We start from the raw sequence: 23,312 nt of genomic DNA on the forward strand, positions 1-23,312 counted from the left end.
TTAAGAAGTTGAAAGGCAATTATTCACAATTACCTACAGACAAGCCATTCCTTGGTATAATGAGGCACATGATATGAATTTAAAAGCTTATGAAACTAAAGGTCTGCAGTGAATTTCTGTCAATTAAATATAACCATTGGCCGCAAAACAATCTGGAAGACATGATGAAATTTGTTCACTTTGTCACAAACCAATTAAATTGCTATTTTTAATGAAATGTTTCATGTCAGGAAAGTATTATCATATCTTGATAATTTATGTACAGTAATCACATTCCCCCCCCCCCTCATCTTTAGCTGCCAAATGTAATTTATTGTACAGTTTTGACAAGCTTTTTTGTCATACTTGAAAAATCCAAAACAGGGCATGCTTTTTGTTGTAGTCAGGACGGCACCACCCTTTCACACATAAAGTGCATTTGTTGATGTGTATTTTGTGATACTAAAACCCAGCACTTGCTTGAAGACACTAGAAGGATCGAGGCTGATCTTTTTAACACCAGCTTATTTTTTTTTCTTATGTGCGTCTGTGTAGTCAGCTCCAATATTTGAGCTTCATAAGACCACCCTATCTCAATCAGCGTCACCAATAAAGTAAATACACACAAGAAACACTCCAGCCAGACACGAGGAGGTTTTGTGCTGGTCAAATTTACACTGAAGATTTAGAGGGATACAAGCCTGAGAGGAAGAACAAAAAACGATTTCTTTCTTTTCCCACACTGAGCGAGTCAGGGAGTCAGAATTGAGGATAAACCCTGGAACTGCAAAGAACCATGTTTGGAACAATCTGACCTTTTTTTTCCTTACAACTCAAACAAGGATAAAGACAACAAAATGTAATAACTTTCCCCTATCCAATCCATAGTTCATGATTATCCCTCACTCCAAAACATTGGAAAAAATGGAACTGTCAAAAGAGTCTTGTTGTTCCATTTTCTTTCCCTTGGCCCCCCTCCTGGAGACAAACAAACAAACCCCTGTTAGCACATTTCATCAGCTTTAGGGGTTACAGAACAGATTGAGTATCGACAACGGTGGCTGTCGAGGCTTATGGCTCAAAGGCAACAGTAGAGGAAAATCTCAGGGGTAGGAGATGCAATCGAAAGGACCAAAATAATTCAGCAGGACTCACTCGAGGAACAATCCAGTTTGTCATGTGGAATCATGGAGTGTCTGCCGCACAATGAGAGAGGGTCCCCTGAGACTCGGCACTGGAGTCAACATGTGAATAGCCAAGAGTTAGTGCCCCAACTGGACACTCTTTGCCTTTTTATCACCTGCAAATTTAGCAACCATAAATCTGTTCCCACACCAATGCTACTACACAGACACGCCAGAGGCCCATAAACAAGAAATGATGTTCGGTGTCTTGGGATGGTTTGGTCATTGATGTACCCTGGGGTGTCGTGCTCTATTCTGGGAACAATTACTGTCGCAGGGTTTTGATGTTTTCCTCCGGCTGTGATGGACAGTTGTGACAGCTGGAAATTGTAGAACCAGGTTGATCTGCAAAGAAACAAGTTGAAATATCTCCCTCAGTGTCCACAGGGGGTTCAAATTAGTTGTGGGATAAAATGTTGCATGGTACTTTCCGTCCACCAGTGACGGTTTTGAGGCATCTGGTGGCTGCTGGTTGACTTTGAGGGTTAATGAGGGAAGAGGAGGCTCCGGGTCATAAAATGGACACTGGCCATAGGCTTCAATGTGACCTGACCCTGCTAGCTATAAAGTCTCTGTCAATAAGACGCAGCATGAGGAAAACCTCTGATTAATCGATCGACCTCCCACTTGTTATTCACAGACGATAACCAGCAGCACCAATGGCACCTGATTTTGTTTCTACTGTAACACCTCCACAAAGAAGAGAGCTGAATATCCATTTCCCTTTAATCAATTCACAATTTATTCCCCTCCTTCTTCCAATCTCCCTTCCATTTATTATGCATTATTCGCCCTTTTTAAACGATTTTCTACTAACCGTCTCATCTAATTTGGTATTCGGATATGGTTAGCGCTGTTAGCTCAATTAATACAATGACATGTCCTAAATACATTCTCTCCACAATCCAAGTGACAAGAGGACAGCGAACACTTCACATCTTTGCAAGGGGTCATGCATGCACGCCCTGATAGAGTCACACCTTTAGGAATTATTTAATCAGCCTTTGTGAACAGATAAAAAGGACAAAGCAGTCTCAATCTTCTACAGGACTGTGCTTTATTTTAGTCTAAGCAGAATATAATGAACTAGAGAACTACAGAGTTCAGGAGCACTATGGGAGATATCACCCCGAATCAGAGAAACGGACCCGAGCCAACGCTAATTCAAATTACATCTCCGTTTCAAACAAAAAGAAAAAAAAAACAGTAACTCAGTTTGTTCAAGTCAAATAATAAAAGAGATGAGGATTTCAGTCATTCTGAATCTGAATACCTAAATATATTATGATAAATAAATTTTGCATGACAACAGATGACGACGGTGAAATTAGATTGTGAAGCTGGGAATGTAATGATTCATGATCCAAAGATTCATGGTGCAAAATGATCTATGACAAAATGTGAACTCTTTAAAGGCTCTCATTGGATGCTTGATTGAAGCAAACTGCTCAGTTAGCTGAGTTTGTTTACATTTTGGTCCTTGTAACCAATGGAAATGGAGGTGGATGACCACATCCTTATACGTGTCAGAATGGGCTTGAGGCAAAACTGACACTGGCAAAGTATTTGTTTTAAAAGAGCATTTGGCATCCCCAGAATACAGTGTGTCCGACCACTGTTCACAGGTAGTACTGTCAGAGAGAACAGGCTGGGTTTAAGGCAGAATTCCCTCCTCACGTTTCAAACCAACCTGACTGGAGTAAAGCAATGTGGCGCTACCTATTGTTGGCACAATGTCTTCAGTGTATGGAGTCACATTTGATAACACACTGTGGAAGAAACATCCCATTGACAGGAACAGAGATGAAAATCAAAGATATGTCAATGATTACCATTAACCCTTCAAGAAACATAAACCAGCAAAACAGGAAAGACATAAAGAGCATTACAGGAAATCAACCATAAAGACAATAAAATATGATAGCATAGGTCCCAAAACCATTCTGATGGCAAAGTTAGATATTTTTTGTCTTTTTTTTTTTTTCATTTTTATTTCTCAAAACAACAAAAGGCCTCAAATAAGATTATTTTTTAACATGCAATTCTGATCCAGTTGAACTCAGTTGTGCAATGGACTCATCTTTCTGAATCCACATGACCAGTACCATCTATCATCCTTTTTACAGTGCAGTTTGTTAATTCTTGTATTGATTTAAGAGCTTTCAGTGAGCAAATATCTCTTTGAACTTGCCCATCCACAAGGGATTTCACACAGGGATTGTGCAGCCCAAAAAAAAAAAGAAAAAAAAAGAAAGAAAAGATGATCAAAGCATATCCGAATAAACCTCATGACAATGGGTCTATCCCAGCTTCAGTCAATAATAACAAAACAAAAGAGAGAAAATAAAGAACCATTTACCAACATGAATATAAAATCCCATTTCTGAACATCAGTGCTTCACTATACAAGAAATAAAATCATTTTATCTTTTGCTTTTGATAAAGTCTTTCATAGGTTCCTTTTCTTAGTTTCACTGAAATATATTAACTATTCTTTTAACTTTTTATTTTTATTTTTTATGTTTGAACATGATCTATTGTACGCCCTATAAAGAATTTTCAACAGAATTGAAAAATAAGCTATATTGTATGTACAAGTGTAATGCAGCTGTGTGGTCAGAAGAGCAGTGGCAGATTGGGTCAAGCAGGCAGGGGGGTTCTGCCGGGATCTACAATAATTGCTGTCTAGTTTGTCCCCTTCCTCCAAACTCAGCCTAACCGTGTTGTTTCAACCGTGTGTATTAAATGTTTGATTCCAAAATTGTTTATGTACATGTCGAACAAACCGTTACCTGGAGTTTGATTTAGTAAAACTAGCTTCTTTTTAAAATGCTGTAAAGCCTAAACTTGTACTTCCAACAAGTAAAAAAAAAAGAAATAAAAAAAAAAGGTATGATGGTGACTGATGCTTTCTTTCTTTTTTTTTTCTTTTCTTCTCACTGTCAAGCGGAAAGCATGCAGATGGATGAACTCCACTGTCACTGTCATATCTGTTCATCAGCCCCAATTGCACTAATCCAATTACCGCACAGGCGATCTTTCTTCTGTCAGAAAAATCATGACATGTCGGTGTACACAGAATCTTAATTAACGGATCACTTCGGGGCCGTGGCTTAGGTTTGACACTAAGTCAAATACTCTCTAAGCCTTGGTCCGACACTTAGAGTTGTAGGATGCATGTTCACAGCCCAAACCTAAGGGGCTTAAAAGGACTAAAACTCTCCTAAATCCCTGCACTGCTGTGGATACATTTTATAGTGACATCATTGTCCCACAGAGTTGGGCTTCTCACCACAAGTTACTATACAACCTTCCTCTGTTTTCGTATTTTATAGGCTATTTACATTAAGGAATAAAAAAAAGTCTTTGTCTTCGTTACTCTCAGCCGGGTTGTTAAACGTTCGCACACCTCCAGCGATTCACCGTGCATTGTTTGGTGGACAATGGCGTCTTTTGTTTTTTGTTTCTTTGTTACTCTTGGAATTGGATGATGATACTATAAATCCAAAGCACGATTTAGGTGGTTCATCAGCCCTTCTGCTGGCTCGGCACTCTCCTCATACTTATCTGCTCAGCCTCCTTCAGGATCAGGGGTAAGGCAAGGCTCTGAACCTCTCCACTAATCATGACATCATCGTGCCTGATGCCCTGAGTATTGGGAGTGATTTTGTGGAGTTTCAGTTTAGCACACAGCACCCCCACCACCCAGTGCCTATTTCCACTATTTCCACCTTTTTCTATACAAAATCCCATTTCCACAGCAAAACCCTTTTTTTCTGCTAAAGTGAGATGACGGAAAAGCTCTCTCCCAAAGCAGCTATTAAATGAGAGGCATTAATTTCTTCCCTCCTGTCCAACAGGTTCCTTTAATTATCTCTCCACTTTCAGTCAATTACATTTCACTTCCTTTCCTTGACAATCACTGCTATTTTAGGGTGAGTGTTATGCACCCAGGGGGTTGGAGATTCATGCTCTAGCAGTCCTCGGCTCTGTCCTGCCATTGGCTGGGACCCTCTAAGGATACATGCTCTTCGAGAAGACTGGAGCATATGAGCACTAGTGTAGTGGCAACTGAGGAAATGGGTGTATACACCCTCCCAATTTTGAGTGGGTACATGCATCACTGGCTGAGAAGCAAATGCTGTCAATGCTCATTGAAAAAGAACAGACTACACCTAAGTATGCCTCTCAGTTCACCACCGAGGTGCTGAATAAAGGCCATAAAGTATGGCCTCACAGATGAGAAGCATTATGCTTTATGGGTGTAAGAGCCACAATTGTTTAATATGAGTTAATTTAAATTTAAGGAATATTAATCATTTAATTTCTGATTCATGCTCATTGTGCAGAAAATAATTATTGAAAGAAATAATTATTGAAAGAAAAGTTCATGTCCATTTAATGTTAACAATTGACACTCCCTTTAAATTTGAGATTTAATGACGTCATGAGGGCAGCAGGTGTAAAACGGATAGCTGCGGTAAACACGCGAGCGCTTTGTTTTTTCTACTGCGACAGAGTGTAGTTGTATTTTTTTTTTTCAGGGAATGTTTTTCTTTGAAAATGGACACATCTCCTCTCATTCGCGTCAGAAAGACAGTTTCTGTGTCATTTTTCATAAATCTGACAGAACGCCGCTACAAGGGGCTTAATATAATTTTTGACATCTCCTCATAATTTTGTGCCCGGTATGCTAAGTATTCTATTCTCACAATTAATTAGATTTATACTAATTCCTCCAGGCTAAAATGCCAAGTTACATTCTCTCAGTAAATTTGAGGGCAAATATCAAATCAGAGTTTGGCAACAGCTTGGTGAACGCCTGCTGGGTTGACATTTGTCAGTGCTCTTAGAGGTGAAACATAGCCTGGACTGAAAACCAGACCAGACTGAAGCTCAGGGCAAAGCAGGCAGAGACTCTTAGAAAAAAAAAAAAAAAAAAAAATGGATAATGAGAAGATCTAAAAACAAACTTTTCTCTAGTTTTCGTAGTTTCTGTGAATTTTTCACAGCTATATTTATGCTTTTTATGCACGCCACTTCAGCAACATCCTCCCGGGGTGTTAAAGTAATGGGAGCACCCTTGTTAAAAGTGTTGAAGTACTGATTTCACATTGCCTAATTTAGCCTGGCATAGCGGAGATGCTACATGAACGCTGCACTGTCAGCCAAGCAGACAGCAGGATACTGGGCGAGGCTGGGTTTTGGCTCACTGGGGACTCAACCTGCCATTAGTAGAGGGAACTAGTACAGCGTCTGCTATAAGACAGAGAAGTTCAGCGGAGCGGGCATGCGAGGTTCATGTTGCTGAATGTGTACCAGAGACGGCCAAGACAAGCACAGGAAATTTCATTGCGCACGGAACATTAGCTTTCCCATTGATTAACCCATCTTTACATAAACGATGAGTACAAGCGGTTTGCAGAACATGGCTCTGTTGTGACCTACTTCACATTAATTCATGAAGCTTCCTGCATTTCCACCATATGTCAAATCGAGGGCAGAGGAAGGAGGGCTGGGGTTCTACCTTAAAGTGTATGTAAAGGCAGCTGAAAAAAAAAAACAGGCGGACATTTGATTGGTGCCATTTTGAATTTGAAGAGCTACTGTGCGTCACAAATACTCTTCTAGTGTTGAGCAGTGCTGTGCTTTGCAGGTGTCCCAGCAGGGATACGAGCAAGAAAAGTGTGAGCAAGATATTTTGTAGAAAGTGGTAGTTCACTGCTGAGATACAATTTCGCTGTCACAATAATCACAAGAATCACAATAACACAGGCCTCACAGCAGCTGCTTCAACACAATTGAGCATTTCCCACAAAATTTGACCCAGTTTTAAACAACAATTTTGCAACATTTCTGGTAAAGAAAAAAAAAAAAAAATTCCATTTTTCTTTCCACCCTTCAGTTTTGGTAATGTCAATCCACTCTGCAGTTTGAACACCTCACTCTGGTATGGAAGGTTTTATTCCACATTCTCCATTGCCGCTTTGGGTAAATTCGGCTGTATTATTGGTGCCAGGTCAGCTGTCAGCAGCCTTGCCAGGGAGTAGGCGCAAACATAATTCTCTCTAATCTTCCTTCTGTCATCCATGTGCATGCAGGGGACCATCTCTACCGTCATTTGGTCCAAGTGATTATCCCGGTGATTTTTCACTTGGTTGCTGCTAATGTATAGAGGCTGGTGATTACAGTGTGATTAGAGGGAAAGGTGAAATAGCATGTCTAATATGGTGCAAGAGATAATTGAAGGGTAGTGAGCACAGACATTAGCCAGGTTCGAAAATGCTGTTCCAAGGGGAGAGAGCTGCTGAACAGTTGTGCTGTGGTTTGGAAAGGCATGGCCACTCTTAGGAGAGGCGGTGCATGGCATGCTGATATCGAGGACTGAAATCAGGACCTTCAGCTTATTTACATGACAAAGGCAGTACATCAAAAACTCTGGAATCTGCTGGCACGTTTTATCCTTCAGTGATTCGGAATAGTTCTGGTATGCTTTTCTATTAAAGAAAGAGGGGGATAACGGCAAGAAGAAGAAGAAGAAGAAGAAGAGTCTCAGGAGTAAACATGAGCGGGCTGGGCTGGTGCCTGAAGTATTAAACTTCAGTCCTAATTAACCCTTTAATCCTATAGGAAGCCTATAGCGCAGATCTATAACGTTCGAGCTTGATTACAGCTTCTAATTTTACCAGTTAAATCATTGGGCACCAAGCGAGAAGCATCAGTTTAAAGGATCTCAATGGGATGAGTTGTTGACTTCCTCTGCTCTCCCCACTCTCTCCCTCCTTCTTGCCCAGCCTTTCCTCTTACTGCCAGCTGTCAGTGCTCAGAGGGCTGGTGTACGGATGTGAGCTGGTGTTCGGCAGAGAAAATTGGGAAGTGCTCATAGTGACTGAAACAGCCTCGCTCCTCCCTCCAGACTCACTCCAAACATATTGATCTGGTTTTAGAGAGGGGGCTCCTTCCAGAGCTCTAAAACAGTCAAAGTAAAAGCTACAGGACTCTAAATCAAGACATGACAGTACTGGAGTGCTTTACTCTGTCTTGCCTGGCGTCAGCATCAGTGAAGCTACAAGCGAGCCGAATGATGGATAAGAGCTCTTTCAATTCATTTAGATGTAGCCTGCTTAACCAGTAACTTTTTTTTTTCTTGTATTGGTTCTATGTATAGAATATGAAGAAAACAGGTCCGGGAACATAGTGACAGTGGAATGTACTTTAAATTTGACAGAGCTAAATGAGCTTCAAAAGCCTGCTCTCCTTTGCCATCAATGCAATAAATTGAATTTGTCCTCAGAGAAATGTTGGTTTTTATCTGCCAGGAGAACAGAGATGAAATTTATGTCAGAGTTTTGCAGCAGCTCCAGTGGACACACGTATCCTTGGCATGTCGCTCATAGAAGTCCTGGTTGTTTACGACAGGCATATTGTTGTTTTTCTTTTTGTTTTTTTGAAGGAATTCCGACACCACAAGTTCATCCTGCTGGCAGTTTCAGTAGCTGTCCTCTTACTCCTCCTCCCTCCTCATGACGTCCATTTGTCCATCTCTGTGTTAACCGTCTCCTTTAAACAAATTGTGGCTTCATAATTCACACTTCATGTCGCAATACAAAAGGTGAAGAAAAACAAAACAAAACAGAAGACACCCCATGTCCGTTTTACTTGGTTTTTACAGTGGATTGTCGCTTTAACACGAAGGCTAGCGAGAAGCCTTAAACATCCGCACCCTGTCCAGCACAGACATCAGTTAGTTCAGTCTTTTTTTTTTGTCTTGTCATTCTTTTTTTTTTTCTTCCAGAACAGTCTGTTCATAGCTGTCAGAGAGTGCGGTGACTTATACATCATGATGGGGCGAGATATCCAGTGGCTGATACCTTAACATCCAAGAGAAAGAGACTTGTTGCGGGGGCAGATAAACGTTTTTCTCTCCCCCACTCTTTTGTCCCCTTTTCATAACAACTTCAAGTATTTTTTTTTTAAACCACAGCAAAAGTTAGCAAATCTACTTTTTTTTTTCTAGTCTACTTTACTATTCTACAACCTGGTGCTAAATCAGCATCCAGAGCAAAAGATCAGCCCCTACACTACGATTCCATGTCTTTTTTTTTTTTTATTTTTTTTATAGATTATTTCCATTTTCTTTAATTCGAATTTACAGTAGGCCACTGGATATTGATTTAATGATTTTTTTTATTTTTTTTTACTACGAGTAAATTGTAATACTTGCAGCTACAAGGTATGAGTTTTTAAATATATATTTATATATTTATATATTTATATTCTTTTAAAAAGCGTTTAGTCCTTTGGTCCCTATTTCCTAAGGAATGATGCATGTAAATTATCCTGGATTCTCCACTTCTCTCCTCTTCTTGTTTTCTTCTTTGATCCAGAGCTTGCCCTGTCACAGAGCACAACACCTGTGTAGGCACAAAAACCAAAATGGCAGCAGGCTGGTGTGTGTGTTTGTGTGTATTTTTATGTGTGAGCGCACACGCATGAGTTTGCTTCAGTACTTGTGTTGGCATTTGCACGTATTTATACATGTACAAAGTATTTTTTTTTTCTTTTTCGAAGTGTAACTTCATTAAATGTGTATGTTTGGTTTGCTTTGTGTGTTTATGTGTGTTTATCTATATTGTGTGTCAGTATGCATGCTTTGAGCATAATGAGTCTATAAAGGTTTTTTTTTTTCTTCCCATCATGTCTAAAAAACAGCAGCAAAAAGTTGGGTCTCTGCAAAAAATCTTCTTCCACAGACGCCAAAGCAAAACAGGGAAAAAAGAGGCATTTGCGAAGAAAGAAAAAGTAAAATATAATAAAAAAAACCAAAAAACTCTGGGATCCTTCTCTCAGTCACCCAATCTTTCAGCGGCTTTCCAGGAGGATCAAGGGACCACCCTTCCTTCATGATATGTAGCAGAGCAAGAAGTCTTTGTACTTTTACTGCACTTGTGGAAATAAGGTGTTGTGGCCCTTCATCCTGTGACAGAGAGAGAGGGAGAAAGAGAGAGGGGAGAATAAGGAGAGTGGATTCAGTGAGGCTGTGGCAAACATGCTCAGGGTTGCTGGCTCCTGGTTATCACACAGACTGACAGGCACAGCCAACAGCATGAGAAACAGACGGGGAAGAGAGAGAGAGAAGAAAAAAAAAAAAAACAAGGAGTGTGTCAATCACAACCAGAAATAAGTGGGCTAGAGGTGGGGTTGGAGATTTGTGTTTTAACCATATGGAACAGACATCTACACTGTGACAGCACTAATCCAAGGAAGGCCTAATTTAAACTGACTACATCTCCCTGCATGAAAAAAAAAAAAGGTGGCCTGAGATCGTGCTGTCATTCATCTTTTTGCTAATTCATTACAAACATATTCAAGAAGAACAAGAGGGAAACATGAAGAAAACAAGACACATGTATGTGCGAGTGTTAAAATAGTGTAATAATTAGGATGACGGAGAAACTGACGGTTGACCAATATGAAAAAAGAAATGGTCTCTAATTGGGTTCCCATGAAAAACCAACCGAGCATCTCCCCTGCCTTTTGTGGTGACTTGATATGCTGCACTGTTGCTAAATGTGAGCTTTTGGATACAAAAGATCTGGTTTCCAGTCTATCATCCTTAATATGTTGTGAGCTATGATGTGGGTGAAGAAAGCTACGAAATCACAGCAAATCACTCTCTGGGAGAGAACATGAAAGGGTCTGACTTTGTGACAGGAACACGCGCCCAGACGCTCTTTGTTCTACCTTTCCATTCCTGTAAATGAGCTTGTTACCATTTCATAATAGAGCTGCTTTTTAGACGGGGGAGCGGAGATTCAAATTTATTTCTCGTGTGCCAAAATGAGCCCAGCCATTAGTGACATAAAGCACTAACAGTCCCGATTACAAATGCCCTCTTTTCTAAGGTACGAGCAATTCTCCCTATACATGTATCACAGACACACGGTGGCTTCAAAATTGTTCCTTTTTATTTCCAAGTAAACAACTTCCTTGAAAACATGACAACTATTTCACCCACTAACTTTGTCAGATAATAAATAATATTTTTTTCCCCCCACAAGCTTTTTGTCCCTGTATTATACCCCCTGCTGCCCCCCTCCATACCGCCACCTACGTAGATGGCTCCATAAAAGACACCTGCTAGTTTAGAGGCATAGTTGCTGCCAGAAAAACCTTAACCCTCCCGGCTTGCCTGGCTAGATGCCTGCAGGGTTTCTGAAAGGATAGGGCAGGACAGGTTCGTTTGAAAACGATTAACTCTTATCAGCGTAGTCCTGGAGGGATACCAACAAATTCACTTGCAAAGAAAAGGACCTTTTTCACTCAGAATTTGTTTGCCTTCTCTTTTTATAGATCCAGCAACAATTATCTGACATACACGCAGCAAAACCTTCAGATCTAATTTATCTGGTGGCATAATCCTAACTAGAAAATACAACCAGTAACAGGCAGCAGCAAATACTCATCCCAGGTTTTGTATTTCATTCTATTTTTTTTTTTTTTTTTTTTTTTGGGGGGGGGGGGGGCGCGTTGTTTTTTGCACCGTTCACATCTATGTGTACAGTATGTCTGTGTGGCGGAAGGATTTTGGCCATGTGGGTCTGTAGGGCTGCCTGGAGCTCCTCTATCACGGTGTAATTGGTTTGCACCCTCATAAATAAATAAATGGGAAGTGATTCTCATGTTAGGCAAACAAAACAATCTTGGAGAAGTATTCCCTGTGCAGATGGAATCCACGGAGAAGTGGAGTGTCAACATTTGCCTGTGCGCTCTTTGTGAACACTGGAGATTTAATTGGCTACACAAACAGAGGGTCATCTTGGCCATCTCTCAACTTTAACAGCTGTCGAACGGATGAAGAAAAAGGTCCTTTTTGCAAAGACATGGACTTTGATTAAAAAAATAAAATTAAAAAATCAGTTGGCTGGAAGAAAAACACTGTTGATGCAAATATGAAGAAATAGAAATAGAAAATACAGTACATCCATACACATGAACCCCACAAGAGAAAGTAAAACATCACATCAAGGGCACACGTGACAATAGCACAAAGGGTTAAAGGCCACTTCCAGTTATAATAAACCAACCAATGAGCACGTCAGTTACAGGTACCAGCCAAGAAAGGCATCGATTACTGCACTCCACACACTGCCAATATACAATATACAGTATATATATATATATATATGTAAAACGAGGCAGAATATAAAGAGATAGAGTTTAGAGATATCAATCAACGCCACGTCATGCAACGCAGTCACAGTCCCACCACATGACGTCATCCAAAAGAAAATGACACCATGGGTTCAACTTACAGCTGTGGGAACTTGGCCCCATGACAGGTGTGTGGGGGGGCTGTGGCTATAGCGAAGAAAGGCCACCTCACACTGTGATTGGCCATGTCAGGTTGCCAGGTTGGTGGGGGTGCAAAAGAAGGAAAGAAACAGTGGGATTTGCTTTTTCCTTAAGTCAGAATTCAAAGCACCCTTTCCATATTTGTTCCACACTCACTTATTCTGCCTGACAAATAAAATTAGGTTATTATGGTTATTACCATAAAAGTGAAAAAAAATGACATGTACAACTAAAATAACAGAACAAATAATCCTCAACACAGCAGAGAAAAAGGTCTTTTCTGTGCCTCAGTGTGGTTGTGAAATATTCCTAGGCTGACAACATTTGCAGGTTAAAAGGTTGAATTGATGTTTTTTTATATTCACAAAGATAACCCTTATGGCAGAAATGCATATTTCAGAAACTTGTCCTGTCTACAGTAATTGGATTTGCCTTGCATTGTTTGCTATGAGGGTGGCCGTACAGTGAGTGCTTCAGCTTTTTTGCATTAAGTTTATCTTTAAGACACAGAACGCAATTTCAGAGTAGCTGGGCTCCTGAGACCAGCAGAGGAGAATGCTGTCTGATCGTGGTTTTAATTCAACTTCAAAACAAAATTGTCAGTGTTAGAGAAGAAAAGGGCTTCTGAAGTCATCTACATATTGAAGTTTTTACCTATAAGGTACACAAAAAAGTCAACTTTCAAATTTCATCAAAGTTTTTCACCATAATAATGTAGTTTTAAAGAATTCATAAAAAGAAACAGTTGAACAAGAAGTCGATGCATTTTCTGCTCCCATGCATAAAACAAATCAGTGACAACCAAACACATAGATTGCATTTTTTTTTTCAAATATGCTTTGTTCATATAAGAACCAATATGATTTTTAGGAATGTATAAACCTGGAGATGTAATACAGAATGGGCTTCACTAGTGTATTTTCTTGTAATATGATTGGTCGTAATTTTTGGTCAATTTCCATTAACTCAACAACAGAAGTGATGTAATAACAGAAGGAACATAGATGTATTAAACTGGACCAGAGACAAAGAAGGACATGGAGAAGACACACACACACACACACACACACACACACACACACACACACACACACACACACACACACACACACACACACACACACACACACACACACACACACACACACACACACACACACACTCACTCTCTCTCTCTCTCTCTCTCTCTCTCTCTCTCTCTCTCTCACACTCTCACTGACACACCCCTCCTGATTAAGCAACAGAGTGTTATTGTGGGAAATGTCTTTACTTGGGGGCCTTCTGAGTATATCTCAATGACTGTCCTGTCATTCAGTGCTGTTGCAGGATATTTTCCATTTGTCTGTCATTGATGTGCTAAATCAAATTCACCCCACCCCCTTTCTCTTCTCAGTGTGTCTGCTTTGAAAGGCTCTCCTCAATTAGCTGGGCATAGCTCTATTCAAATGCTATCAGGCAACTGATGACGGCAGCATCTATCATTTGTATTGCATACCACCTTCCATTAATGCCACCCTGTGGCTTTTAAAGAGTCAAATCTAAAACAAACAAATGGTATTACCATGCTTTTATTCACAGAAGAATATCATCCAGGCGTATGTTATTGTAATGAAAAGTAGTCCAGCCAATTGAGTTGAAAAGAGCAAGCATCTATATTATTTTTGCACTGGCAGCTGCGGTTCGTAACAGATGGGCGATGATTATTTGAATGGAGTGTGACACTGTGAAATTAGTCTATTGAGGCATAGTGCTACTTTAGGCAAACTATCTTTTTATTGTTTTCTTGAAAGCGCTGACTTTTTAAGGGTAATAACAAGGAACGGTTGACTAATGAAGATATCTGGTGGAAGATATATTGCTGTATCACTACAAATAGGTAACCCTACAGTATATTTGTAATAGCTCTGTTGCTCTTCTTGCTGAGAGTGTACCAGTGTACAGATTTACTTTGCTGTTGTTAGACAGGTGCAAATTACATATTTTTATTGATATATTCATATTTTACATAACATCTATCTTATGCATCGAAACTGCACATATCACTAATCTTATGCAATGTGTAGTTCACGTTCATATACAGTGCCTTCTAAAATTAATTTAGAGTCAAACAGTGTTTGCTACTTTAGGCATTTTAATTAAGACCAAAACAAGACAATGAGACAAATGTAGCAGTTGACTTTTTGTTGAATGTATATTACAATCAACAATAACATAAAAGCAACACTTTTTCTTTTGCGTCTATTTTTTATAGTTAAAATCAGAAATGTAAGAGTTTTTATGCACAGAAATGGTTTATTTCTCTTCAATTTTGTTCTCAAATTTGTTGAAACTGGTGTTAGCACTTCACCTTTACCAAGATAATCTATTCACCTGAGAGATGAGGGACATTAAGATGCTGATTAAACAACATGATCATTGCACAAGTGTGCCTTGGACTGGTCACAATAAAAGGCTACTCTAAATGTACCTATAATGCTGCTGTAGCGAAAATTTTTTATCTATCTATCTATCTATCTATCTATCTATCTATCTATCTATCTATCTATCTATCTATCTATCTATCTATCTATCTATCTATCTATCTATCTATCTATCTATCTATCTATCTATCTATCTATCTATCTATCTATCTATCTATCTATCTATCTATCTATCTATCTATCTATCTATCTATCTATCTATCTATCTATCTATCTAAATTGGCAGTTTTGTCTTTTAGAATATTTTTTTTTAACAGTACTTGGCACATTTTCACATATTGCTAGAGCTATGCATTGTCAGATGGTTTCTGACAGTTTGTGCAAAAATTATTCAGTTTTGCAAAGCGACTCCTGCATTAGCTGTCTAGGTGGTGGCCAATCAGATGATCTTGCAGTTGAAGCCACTGGATGGCATCCTCCATGGGCTGCTGTGGTTACACGAGGTTTATGGTTCTGAGGCTGGTCTGATTTACTGCCAAATTCTCAGAAACAACACTCGAGACGCCTTATGGTGGTGAAATGAATATTGAATTCCCAGGTAACACCTCTGGTGGACATTACTGTAGTCACCATGCCGAATACATGCTCTTTCAAAACTTGTGAAATCTGTCGCATTGTGTTGCATGTTAAAACTGCAGATGTTAGAGGGGCATTTTAGTCTAACCAGTCCAAGTAAACGCTTGTGCAACAATCTTGCTGTTTAATAAGCATATTGGCGTGCCTCATCGTTCAGGTAGCTGGATTATATTAGCAAAGATTTTAACAAATTTGTGAGCAAAATTTGAAACTTGTGTAATCCCCACAAGAACACACCTGTTGTTGGTTGTGCAATGAGCGAGCCTGTGGAATCCTAAATGTGAAACATTGGCCTACAGACACACTATACACTGTGTGCACAATTATTGGGCAAGTGAATATTTTGACCATATCATCATTTTTATGCATATTTTCCAACTCCAAGCTCTATAAACTTGAATGCCTATTGGATTTAAACATATCAGGTGATGTGTATTTGTATAATGAGGGAGGGTGTGGCCTAAGGAGATCAACACCCTATATCAAGGTGTGCATAATTATTAGGTAGCTTCTTTTCCTCAGGCAAAATGGGCCAAAAAAGAGATTTAACTGACTCTGAAAAGTCCAAAATTGTAAAAAAAAAAAAGTATTTGAGAGGGATGCAGCACGCTTGAAATTGCTCAGATATCGGGGCGTGATCACAGAACCATCAAACGCTTTGTTGCAAATAGTCAACAGGGTCGCAAGAAACGTGTTGAGAAAAAAAGACGCAAATTGACTGCCAAAGATTTGAGAAGAATCAAATGTGAAGCCACCAGGAAGCCATTATCCTCCAGTGCTGTCATATTCCAGAATTGAAACCTACCTGGAGCCCCCAGAAGTACAAGGTGTTCAGTGCTCAGAGACATGGCTGAGGTAAGGAAGGCTGAAACCCGACCACCACTGAACAAGACGCATAAGTTGAAACGTTAAGACTGGGCCAAGAAATATCTGAAGACAGATTTTTCAAAGGTTTTATGGACTGATGAGATGAGAATGACTCTTGACGGACCAGATGGATGGGACGGTGGCTGGATCAGTAACGGGCACAGAGCTCCACTTCGACTCAGACGCCAGCAAGGTGGAGGTGGGGTGCTGGTGTGGGCTGGTATTATTAAAGATGAGCTAGTTGGACCTTTTCAGGTTGAAGATGGACTCAAAATCAACTCCCAAACCTACTGCCAGTTTTTAGAAGACACTTTCTTCAAGATGAAAGAATAATGACTAAACCCTATTGAGAACTTGTGGGCCCTTCTTAAACGGGAGATTTACGATGAAGGAAAACAGTCCACCTCTCTGATTAGTGTCTGGGAGACTGTGGTTGTTGCTGCACAAAACGTTGATCGTCAACAGATCAAGAAACTGACCGAATCCATGAATGGACGGCTTATTACTGTTATTGAAAAGAAGGGTGGCTATATTGGTCTCTGATTTTTGTTTTGTTTTTAAATGTCAGACATGCTTATTTGTACATTTTGAGTTGTTTGTTTATTATTCTCACTTTAACAGATGAAAATAAACAACTTTTTGCATAACAACTAGTTGCATAATAATTCTGCACACTAATAGTTGCCCAATAATTGTGCACACAGATATTCTCCTAAGAAAGCCAAAACCTCACTTTTACTTTCTTAATTATTCAGGTTTGAGGTTTATTAACATTTTGGATTGACCGAGAGCACTGTAATTGTTCAATAATAAAATGAATCCTCAAAAATACAACTTGCCTAATAATTGTGCACAAAGTGTATACACACTTGTGTGTGCTGGAGTTTCAAGTTACATTAAGACATGTCCGCTTAATAGGATAATGCAAAAACAAATGTCATCATGCGAAATTCCCATGGTATGTTTTTGCTATTTGGGAAAATTGGCAAACAAAAAAATAACAGGATATGAATACTGGCTGTGTTTAGTTTAGCACCACTTGAAGTGTTTAAAACGGATGATGCAGTTCTATGCCATAATAAAAGCTACTGCAGTAGTAAGTGCATCTCCAGTAAGAATCTTTTTGTTCATTTTTGCAAGCACAAAGTCTTCTTTAATAAATTCTGCATTTAATCGTCATGCTCATCGGAAGTCTAAATCTTCTCTGTATTGTTGTGCATCTCCTTTGTGATTTTCGCTATGAGTCAATCTTCAAGTTGGATTTCGATAAGCAACTGACAGAAATCTAACGCTGACCTATTTTAGAAGAGAAATTATTGCTGTTTGGTTTTAGAAATGTTCATCTTAACAACTTGCATTTATTCCTAACACTAGTCTCCGTAGATAGGTGATTATCTACAGCTGGGTATTTATGATGTCATCAATTTGCCCTTGCAGCCTCCTGCAGGTACAAATTAGATTGGACAAACCCCAAAAGAAACCAAAAAAAATTCTGCAGACCAGGGCAACTTGACAAGAAATCTCCAGAGGGCTTGTGCAATCTAGAAACTAGTGCCCAGGCACTTTCGAGGCTAATATTTAAAGTAAAATGAAACCCATTGAATTGGAATGATACAAGTGTGATGTAATTGCGGGATTAATGGAGGCAAAGTCAGATCGAGATTACGGAACTAAGATTTCCCCTTGTTTACCACATGTAGCACTAAACTGCTGTAAGGAATTCACACATTTTGTGGTTCTATTAGTTTGGCATATTTTATGCGATGGTGGGTGATAGTAAAGTATATTCTCCTCCTTGCCCACTTCACTGTACACTGATCACCTCCCTGGAAAAAAGGAGTCCACACCTTTTGCTATTCATTTTAAATGGGCCAAAATCATTTTAATAAAGTTTTGAATGTTAGAGAGTGATCAATATTTTTGTCTAGATGTTATATTGAGGTTATAATAAGATTTGGCATTCACTTTTGCTGTACTGCACCAACAACCCTGTGTAAACCCTGAACTACGTTTTCTCAGTGAAGAGAATCGTTTTTAGCATTACATAGTGTATTATGGCATCGCTGTTACTGTACCTGGGTATGGACAGCAGACGAGTCAGTAAGGTCGGTTGGCATCCTTTGGCCGCTTTAGCTGCACCTTCAGCCTCTTCATGCCTATCTGAAAGCCGTTCATGGCCTGGATAGCGGCTTGAGCACTGGACGGGTTATCAAAACTCACAAAGCCTGAGACAAGAACACAGAACAGGAGAGAGATGGGGGGGGTACAGGAAAATGGCAAAATGGAAACACATGAAGGAAGAAGAATGGGGAGAGATGAGAGAGAAACAGGAAGAATTGAATGAACCAAGGAGTAAAGACAGATGGGATGAAAGAAAAGAGAGGGAAAAATACCCTTTTTAACTCTCAACAATGACACAACAATAGCTCTTTGTTTTCTCTTTTCAGCAGATTAATTGAAAATCTCTGAATTAAAAAGATTACATAAAATACCACAAAGGCTAATAACACAGATATTAAAAATCAAACGGAGAAGAGCTATTCGAAACCGGGAGTTTAACTTGAACAGAGAACAAAAAAACATGAAAAGGTGTTCAAAGATTAGAGAGAAAAAAGAGGGAGTCTCCTGTCGTGTGTGGATTTTTAGAGCAAAGCGGTGTCTGTAAATGTTACCTGAGTGTTCGAGCCAAACGAGAGCAGCACTGCTGTGTGTGTGTGTGTGTGTGTGTGTGTGTGTGTGTGTGTGTGTGTGTGTGTGTGTGTGTGTGTGTGTGTGTGTGTGTGTGTGTGTGTGTGTGTGTGTGTGTGTGTGTGTGTGTGTATATATATATTTTTTTTTTTCGCTTGTGTGTGTGACTGAGCATGTATCTAAGTAAAGAGCAAAGGGCATGGGGGTCGTGACGAGATGCTCGGAGCAAGGTGTGTAGGACGGAGATGCCTGCTGCTCTGAGTTATCACCTGGGTGTCGAGGCGGAATGAGCCCACAGCTTTCCACACCGGGACTCCTTGCCTGCTCTTATCAGACACCTCTGTGATTGACGGACGGAATTTTCCACCTGCCAGCTGATTTGATCACACCGCTATGGGTCCAATTTAATTTGGGGGGAGAGGGCAGGCTTTTGTCAGTGCGGGTGAGATAAGGCTGCTGCTTTTACAAACCCTTTAAACAAACTGAGCAGGGAAGGGCCTGTCAGTTGGTAGTGATCCCCCTCCCAATCCTACACACACACACACACACACACACACACACACACACACACACACACACACACACACACACACACACACACACACACACACACACACACACACACACACACACACACACACACACTCACTCACAATCCCTGGCTTTAATGAATCTCCATACTTCACATTTACATCCACATGCCAAAAAGGTGATAGGATTCTGGGGGGTCAAAGTACAGAGGAAGGTGACAAAGAGGTGCGTTGCAGACTCCCAGTGCTTGAATCCATACACGTTTAAATGATCTAAAAGCAGAATTTCTGAACGTGTTTCAGATTTCAGTTGTTTTCTTGAGACAAAGTAACTGGCTGATGTCTCATATCTTTGATGCAGCACTGAGTGTGCAGTGCAGTGCAACTCAATACCCCAAACACTACTACTGTTTGAGGTATGGCTCCCACCGCAGCCATCCAAATCAGCAGAATGCTCTACGACTCCAAAGTTATGCATTTTTAATAAAAACACACACAAAGTTGCAAACATCATCTGGTGACAAGAGGGAAAATACAAGGCGAGGACCAGATTGAGCAGCTCAGATTACTGCAGCGCTGATGACTGACATTACACCCACTCAGGTGACTGAAAGAGTGACTATGTAATGGTGCTGAGCAGTGTGCACTTATGATATTTGGTCAAATGAAAACCCTTTTCTGCATTCACGCAGGGGTTTTGGCAGTATCTAGGTGGCATCCGGGTTGTAGTAAGAAATGGGAAGCTCCACCACACTATTATTTATTTAAGTATTTAATGTAATAATTATTTGATGTTTGCAAGTATCGACTGCATATTTGCTCATCTTTTTATTAATCAGAAATGCCTTTAGCATTGCTGTTAATGACTACGGGCGTTATATTAACTGAGTACAGTGAATCTGTATGGTAAATATACTCCATGAATATATAGATGAGCACTGCTGAAACAAACATGCAGGAGCAACTTTCCCTGAAGAAAAGTGGAAACAAACAAAAAGGCAAAACAACCCCCAGCCCCAAAAAAGAGAGGAAGACAGAGAAGCAGATAACATGATATATCCTGTTTTTAGAAGCCCTTCAGGTGAATTGCATCTCGTTGTATATATATTTTCCACCATGTCTTAAAAGCAGACGGCTGCCTACTTTAGATGTTTGTGTGAGTGTTGTTCCATTCTCGCAAGACCTTTTGAAATTTATTTTCAAGCTAATTCCACTTAACAAGGTATGCTTTGATCACTTTTAAAAGTCAATATTGAGTGACTAAACGCACAGGATTAAGACTAATGTTGTATCCATAGAGCCTCATGATAAACTCAGCACGTTCATATACCTCCTCAGCGGTGACTGTTTATGGGGTGTTCACATTGGGTTTATGGATGTTCTATACATTTCTGTCACTCCATAAATCTGGCTTAATAATACGCTTTTTAAAATAATGTATCTGTTGCTAAAAAGTAGCACAAAGTTGCATCACAATAAAATACACGCATTACACACTAAACTAATTAGGTTTCTTTAACTTTTATCACTTGTCTTGTCATCTTATTATTTATAATTGCTTTGAAACATTTTATAAATACCCAGCTTCTCTTCATCTCACCTGCCCAAGTGTTTAATGTCATACCACGTCACATATTCATATCCAGTTTTTCAAACGGCACATAAATGTACTACACTGAATAAGACATGTGCATGGATTGACAGTGATGCATCCCTTAAGAGTAGACTCCAAATCCTACTCCAGACTAACATCCTTTATAAGACGATGTTTCGAGTGCTCCTCCAGTGACCTTTTTATCATATTCAAATTCCCAAGCTTCTCTGTAAACACTCCGCCTCAAAGAGTGATGTCTGATTATCTCCTCACAAGATCCAAAAATGGAGTTCACCTGTGCTGCAGGGAAATGAGGCCACGTACGCATAGATATTTCTGTTCAAATTTGCAAGTAAACTTCTGCCATGACAAGCAATTTGCCGGGGGTGTTTATTCTTTTAAGATTTTCAATAATATTAGCTGAATATTAAACCGACTGTACCTGCTAAGATACAGTCATATGTTGCTGTAGCATGTTAGCTATTTTTGGCAGATTGAGATAAAGTAAAGTATGTTAAATGATAATGGAAAAGACATAATTATCGTAATGTTGTTGTGCCACTCAAAGGACAAAGCAATATCTTCACTGATGTGTTCGTTTGTATAAGGTGCTGTTTATTCAGTAGCCACGGCTCTAGTGCTCTAGATAATTAGAGGACTTTCTTCCAGCTTGAGCAAGGCCATTTCTATGACATTTTCAATGGACACTTCATTCAAACATCTATCTATTCATTCTTCTTCACCTGTAGAATGGATATAGATGTACATTATATACTGTATACACATGCCTGCGTGTCTACAGCACCCATTAACCACCCCATCAAGGCTAAACTCACATTTTTAAGATGAAGTGTTCCAGGTTCTTGGAGGCCTAATAACTTATCCCCCCCCTTAATGCACAGCATCTACTGCCTAATTTGTTCATGTCCTACTAAAGAGCCTCGGGGCTCCTGCTATAAAAAGGAGGGAAAAATGAGTAAAAAAGAAAAAAAAAAAAAAAATCTCACAAAAGAATCGTGGGTTAAATCGCTGTTTTTCAGCGAAGATCTTAATTACTAGCTGTGGAGAATAAGCCAGTGAGACTGATGAGGTCGCCGCCCCTTTGTCCCTCACCCTTGTTGACTGACGGATAGTGATAGCGAGAGGCATATGTTTAGAGGAGAACACACACGGGGGGAGTGAGAGGGAGAGAGAGACCTTTCTGAGATCGAGAGGAAGAAGAGAGAGGCTCATACACATGCCACTTTGAAAAGAAACTGAAAGAAAGCCAATGATGGAAGTGTGTGTGTGTGTGTGTGTGTGTGTGTGTGTGTGTGTGTGTGTGTGTGTGTGTGTGTGTGTGTGTGTGTGTGTGTGTGTGTGTGTGTGTGTGTGTGTGTGTGTGTGTGTGTGTGTGTGTGTGTGTGTGTGTGTGTGTGTGTGTGTGTGTGTGTGTGTGTGCGCGCGTGAGTGTGAAACTCTCTCTCTCTCTCTCTCTCTCTCTCTCTGCCTGTCTCCTGGGTGCTGCTGTCCAACTGAATCAACAACAAGGCCCACACCAGTCTATTATTATCTCTTTAAGCCCATGGATTCCACCTGTACCGCCTCCACCCTGATGAACTGGTTTGCTTTGTGGGAGGCGAGAGAAGAGGAGGGAGGGGGAGGGATGCTGCTGGGTTGCCCGGCTGGAGGATTGTGGGGAGTCTGGGAAAATGCTTGTCTCTTGGGTAAAGCAGGCTGGGAATGGCGGAGAGGGCGGGGGAAACGGATACTAATTGTCTTAGGAATGGTGTGATAGAGAGGCTGATAAATGCGAGTGTGAGGAAAATGGCAATTGTGTAAAGATGTTTGGGTCAGTAGCTAGATGATAGATTCATTGTGGCTTTGGTCTTTGTGTTTTTAAATGATTGGAGCCCCCCCCCCCCTCATTTTCCTACGCTTGCGTGATGGACCCAGGGAGCACTGCTCTTCGCTCTCCCTCCTCGCCCCCCTGTGCAGTGGCATGTAACGCCACTTATAAGATGTTAATTGCAGCTTGATTAGGACAGACACTGGGAATAAAAGCAAAAGCAAACACTAA

The 23,312-nt window shown here is 40.1% G+C and overlaps 1 protein-coding gene across 13 annotated transcripts in view; it reads right to left on the reverse strand.

Annotated features, from left to right (window-relative positions):
* Positions 1-4,071: 4,071 nt before the first annotated feature.
* Positions 4,072-23,312, reverse strand: part of celf6 (CUGBP Elav-like family member 6) — a 144,006-nt gene continuing 124,765 nt past the window's right edge. For 11 of the 13 annotated variants that reach the window (XM_069690455.1, XM_069690451.1, XM_069690450.1 and 8 more), the window contains 2 exons: positions 18,517-18,666; positions 4,072-10,140 (listed from right to left, as the gene is read on the reverse strand). In XM_069690455.1, the coding sequence (XP_069546556.1) occupies positions 18,539-18,666 (128 nt within the window). In that variant the 3' untranslated portion in view covers positions 4,072-10,140; positions 18,517-18,538. Of the gene's footprint in view, positions 10,141-12,479; positions 12,551-18,516; positions 18,667-23,312 lie in introns of those variants that run through there. The other 2 variants (XM_069690443.1, XM_069690453.1) reach the window with 2 other exon arrangements.

This window comes from Brachyistius frenatus, unplaced genomic scaffold (genome assembly GCF_029030835.1).
Source record: "Brachyistius frenatus isolate BFR_SWC_R1_liver_20210118 unplaced genomic scaffold, ASM2903083v1 Contig_9, whole genome shotgun sequence".
NCBI lineage: Eukaryota > Metazoa > Chordata > Actinopteri > Embiotocidae > Brachyistius > Brachyistius frenatus.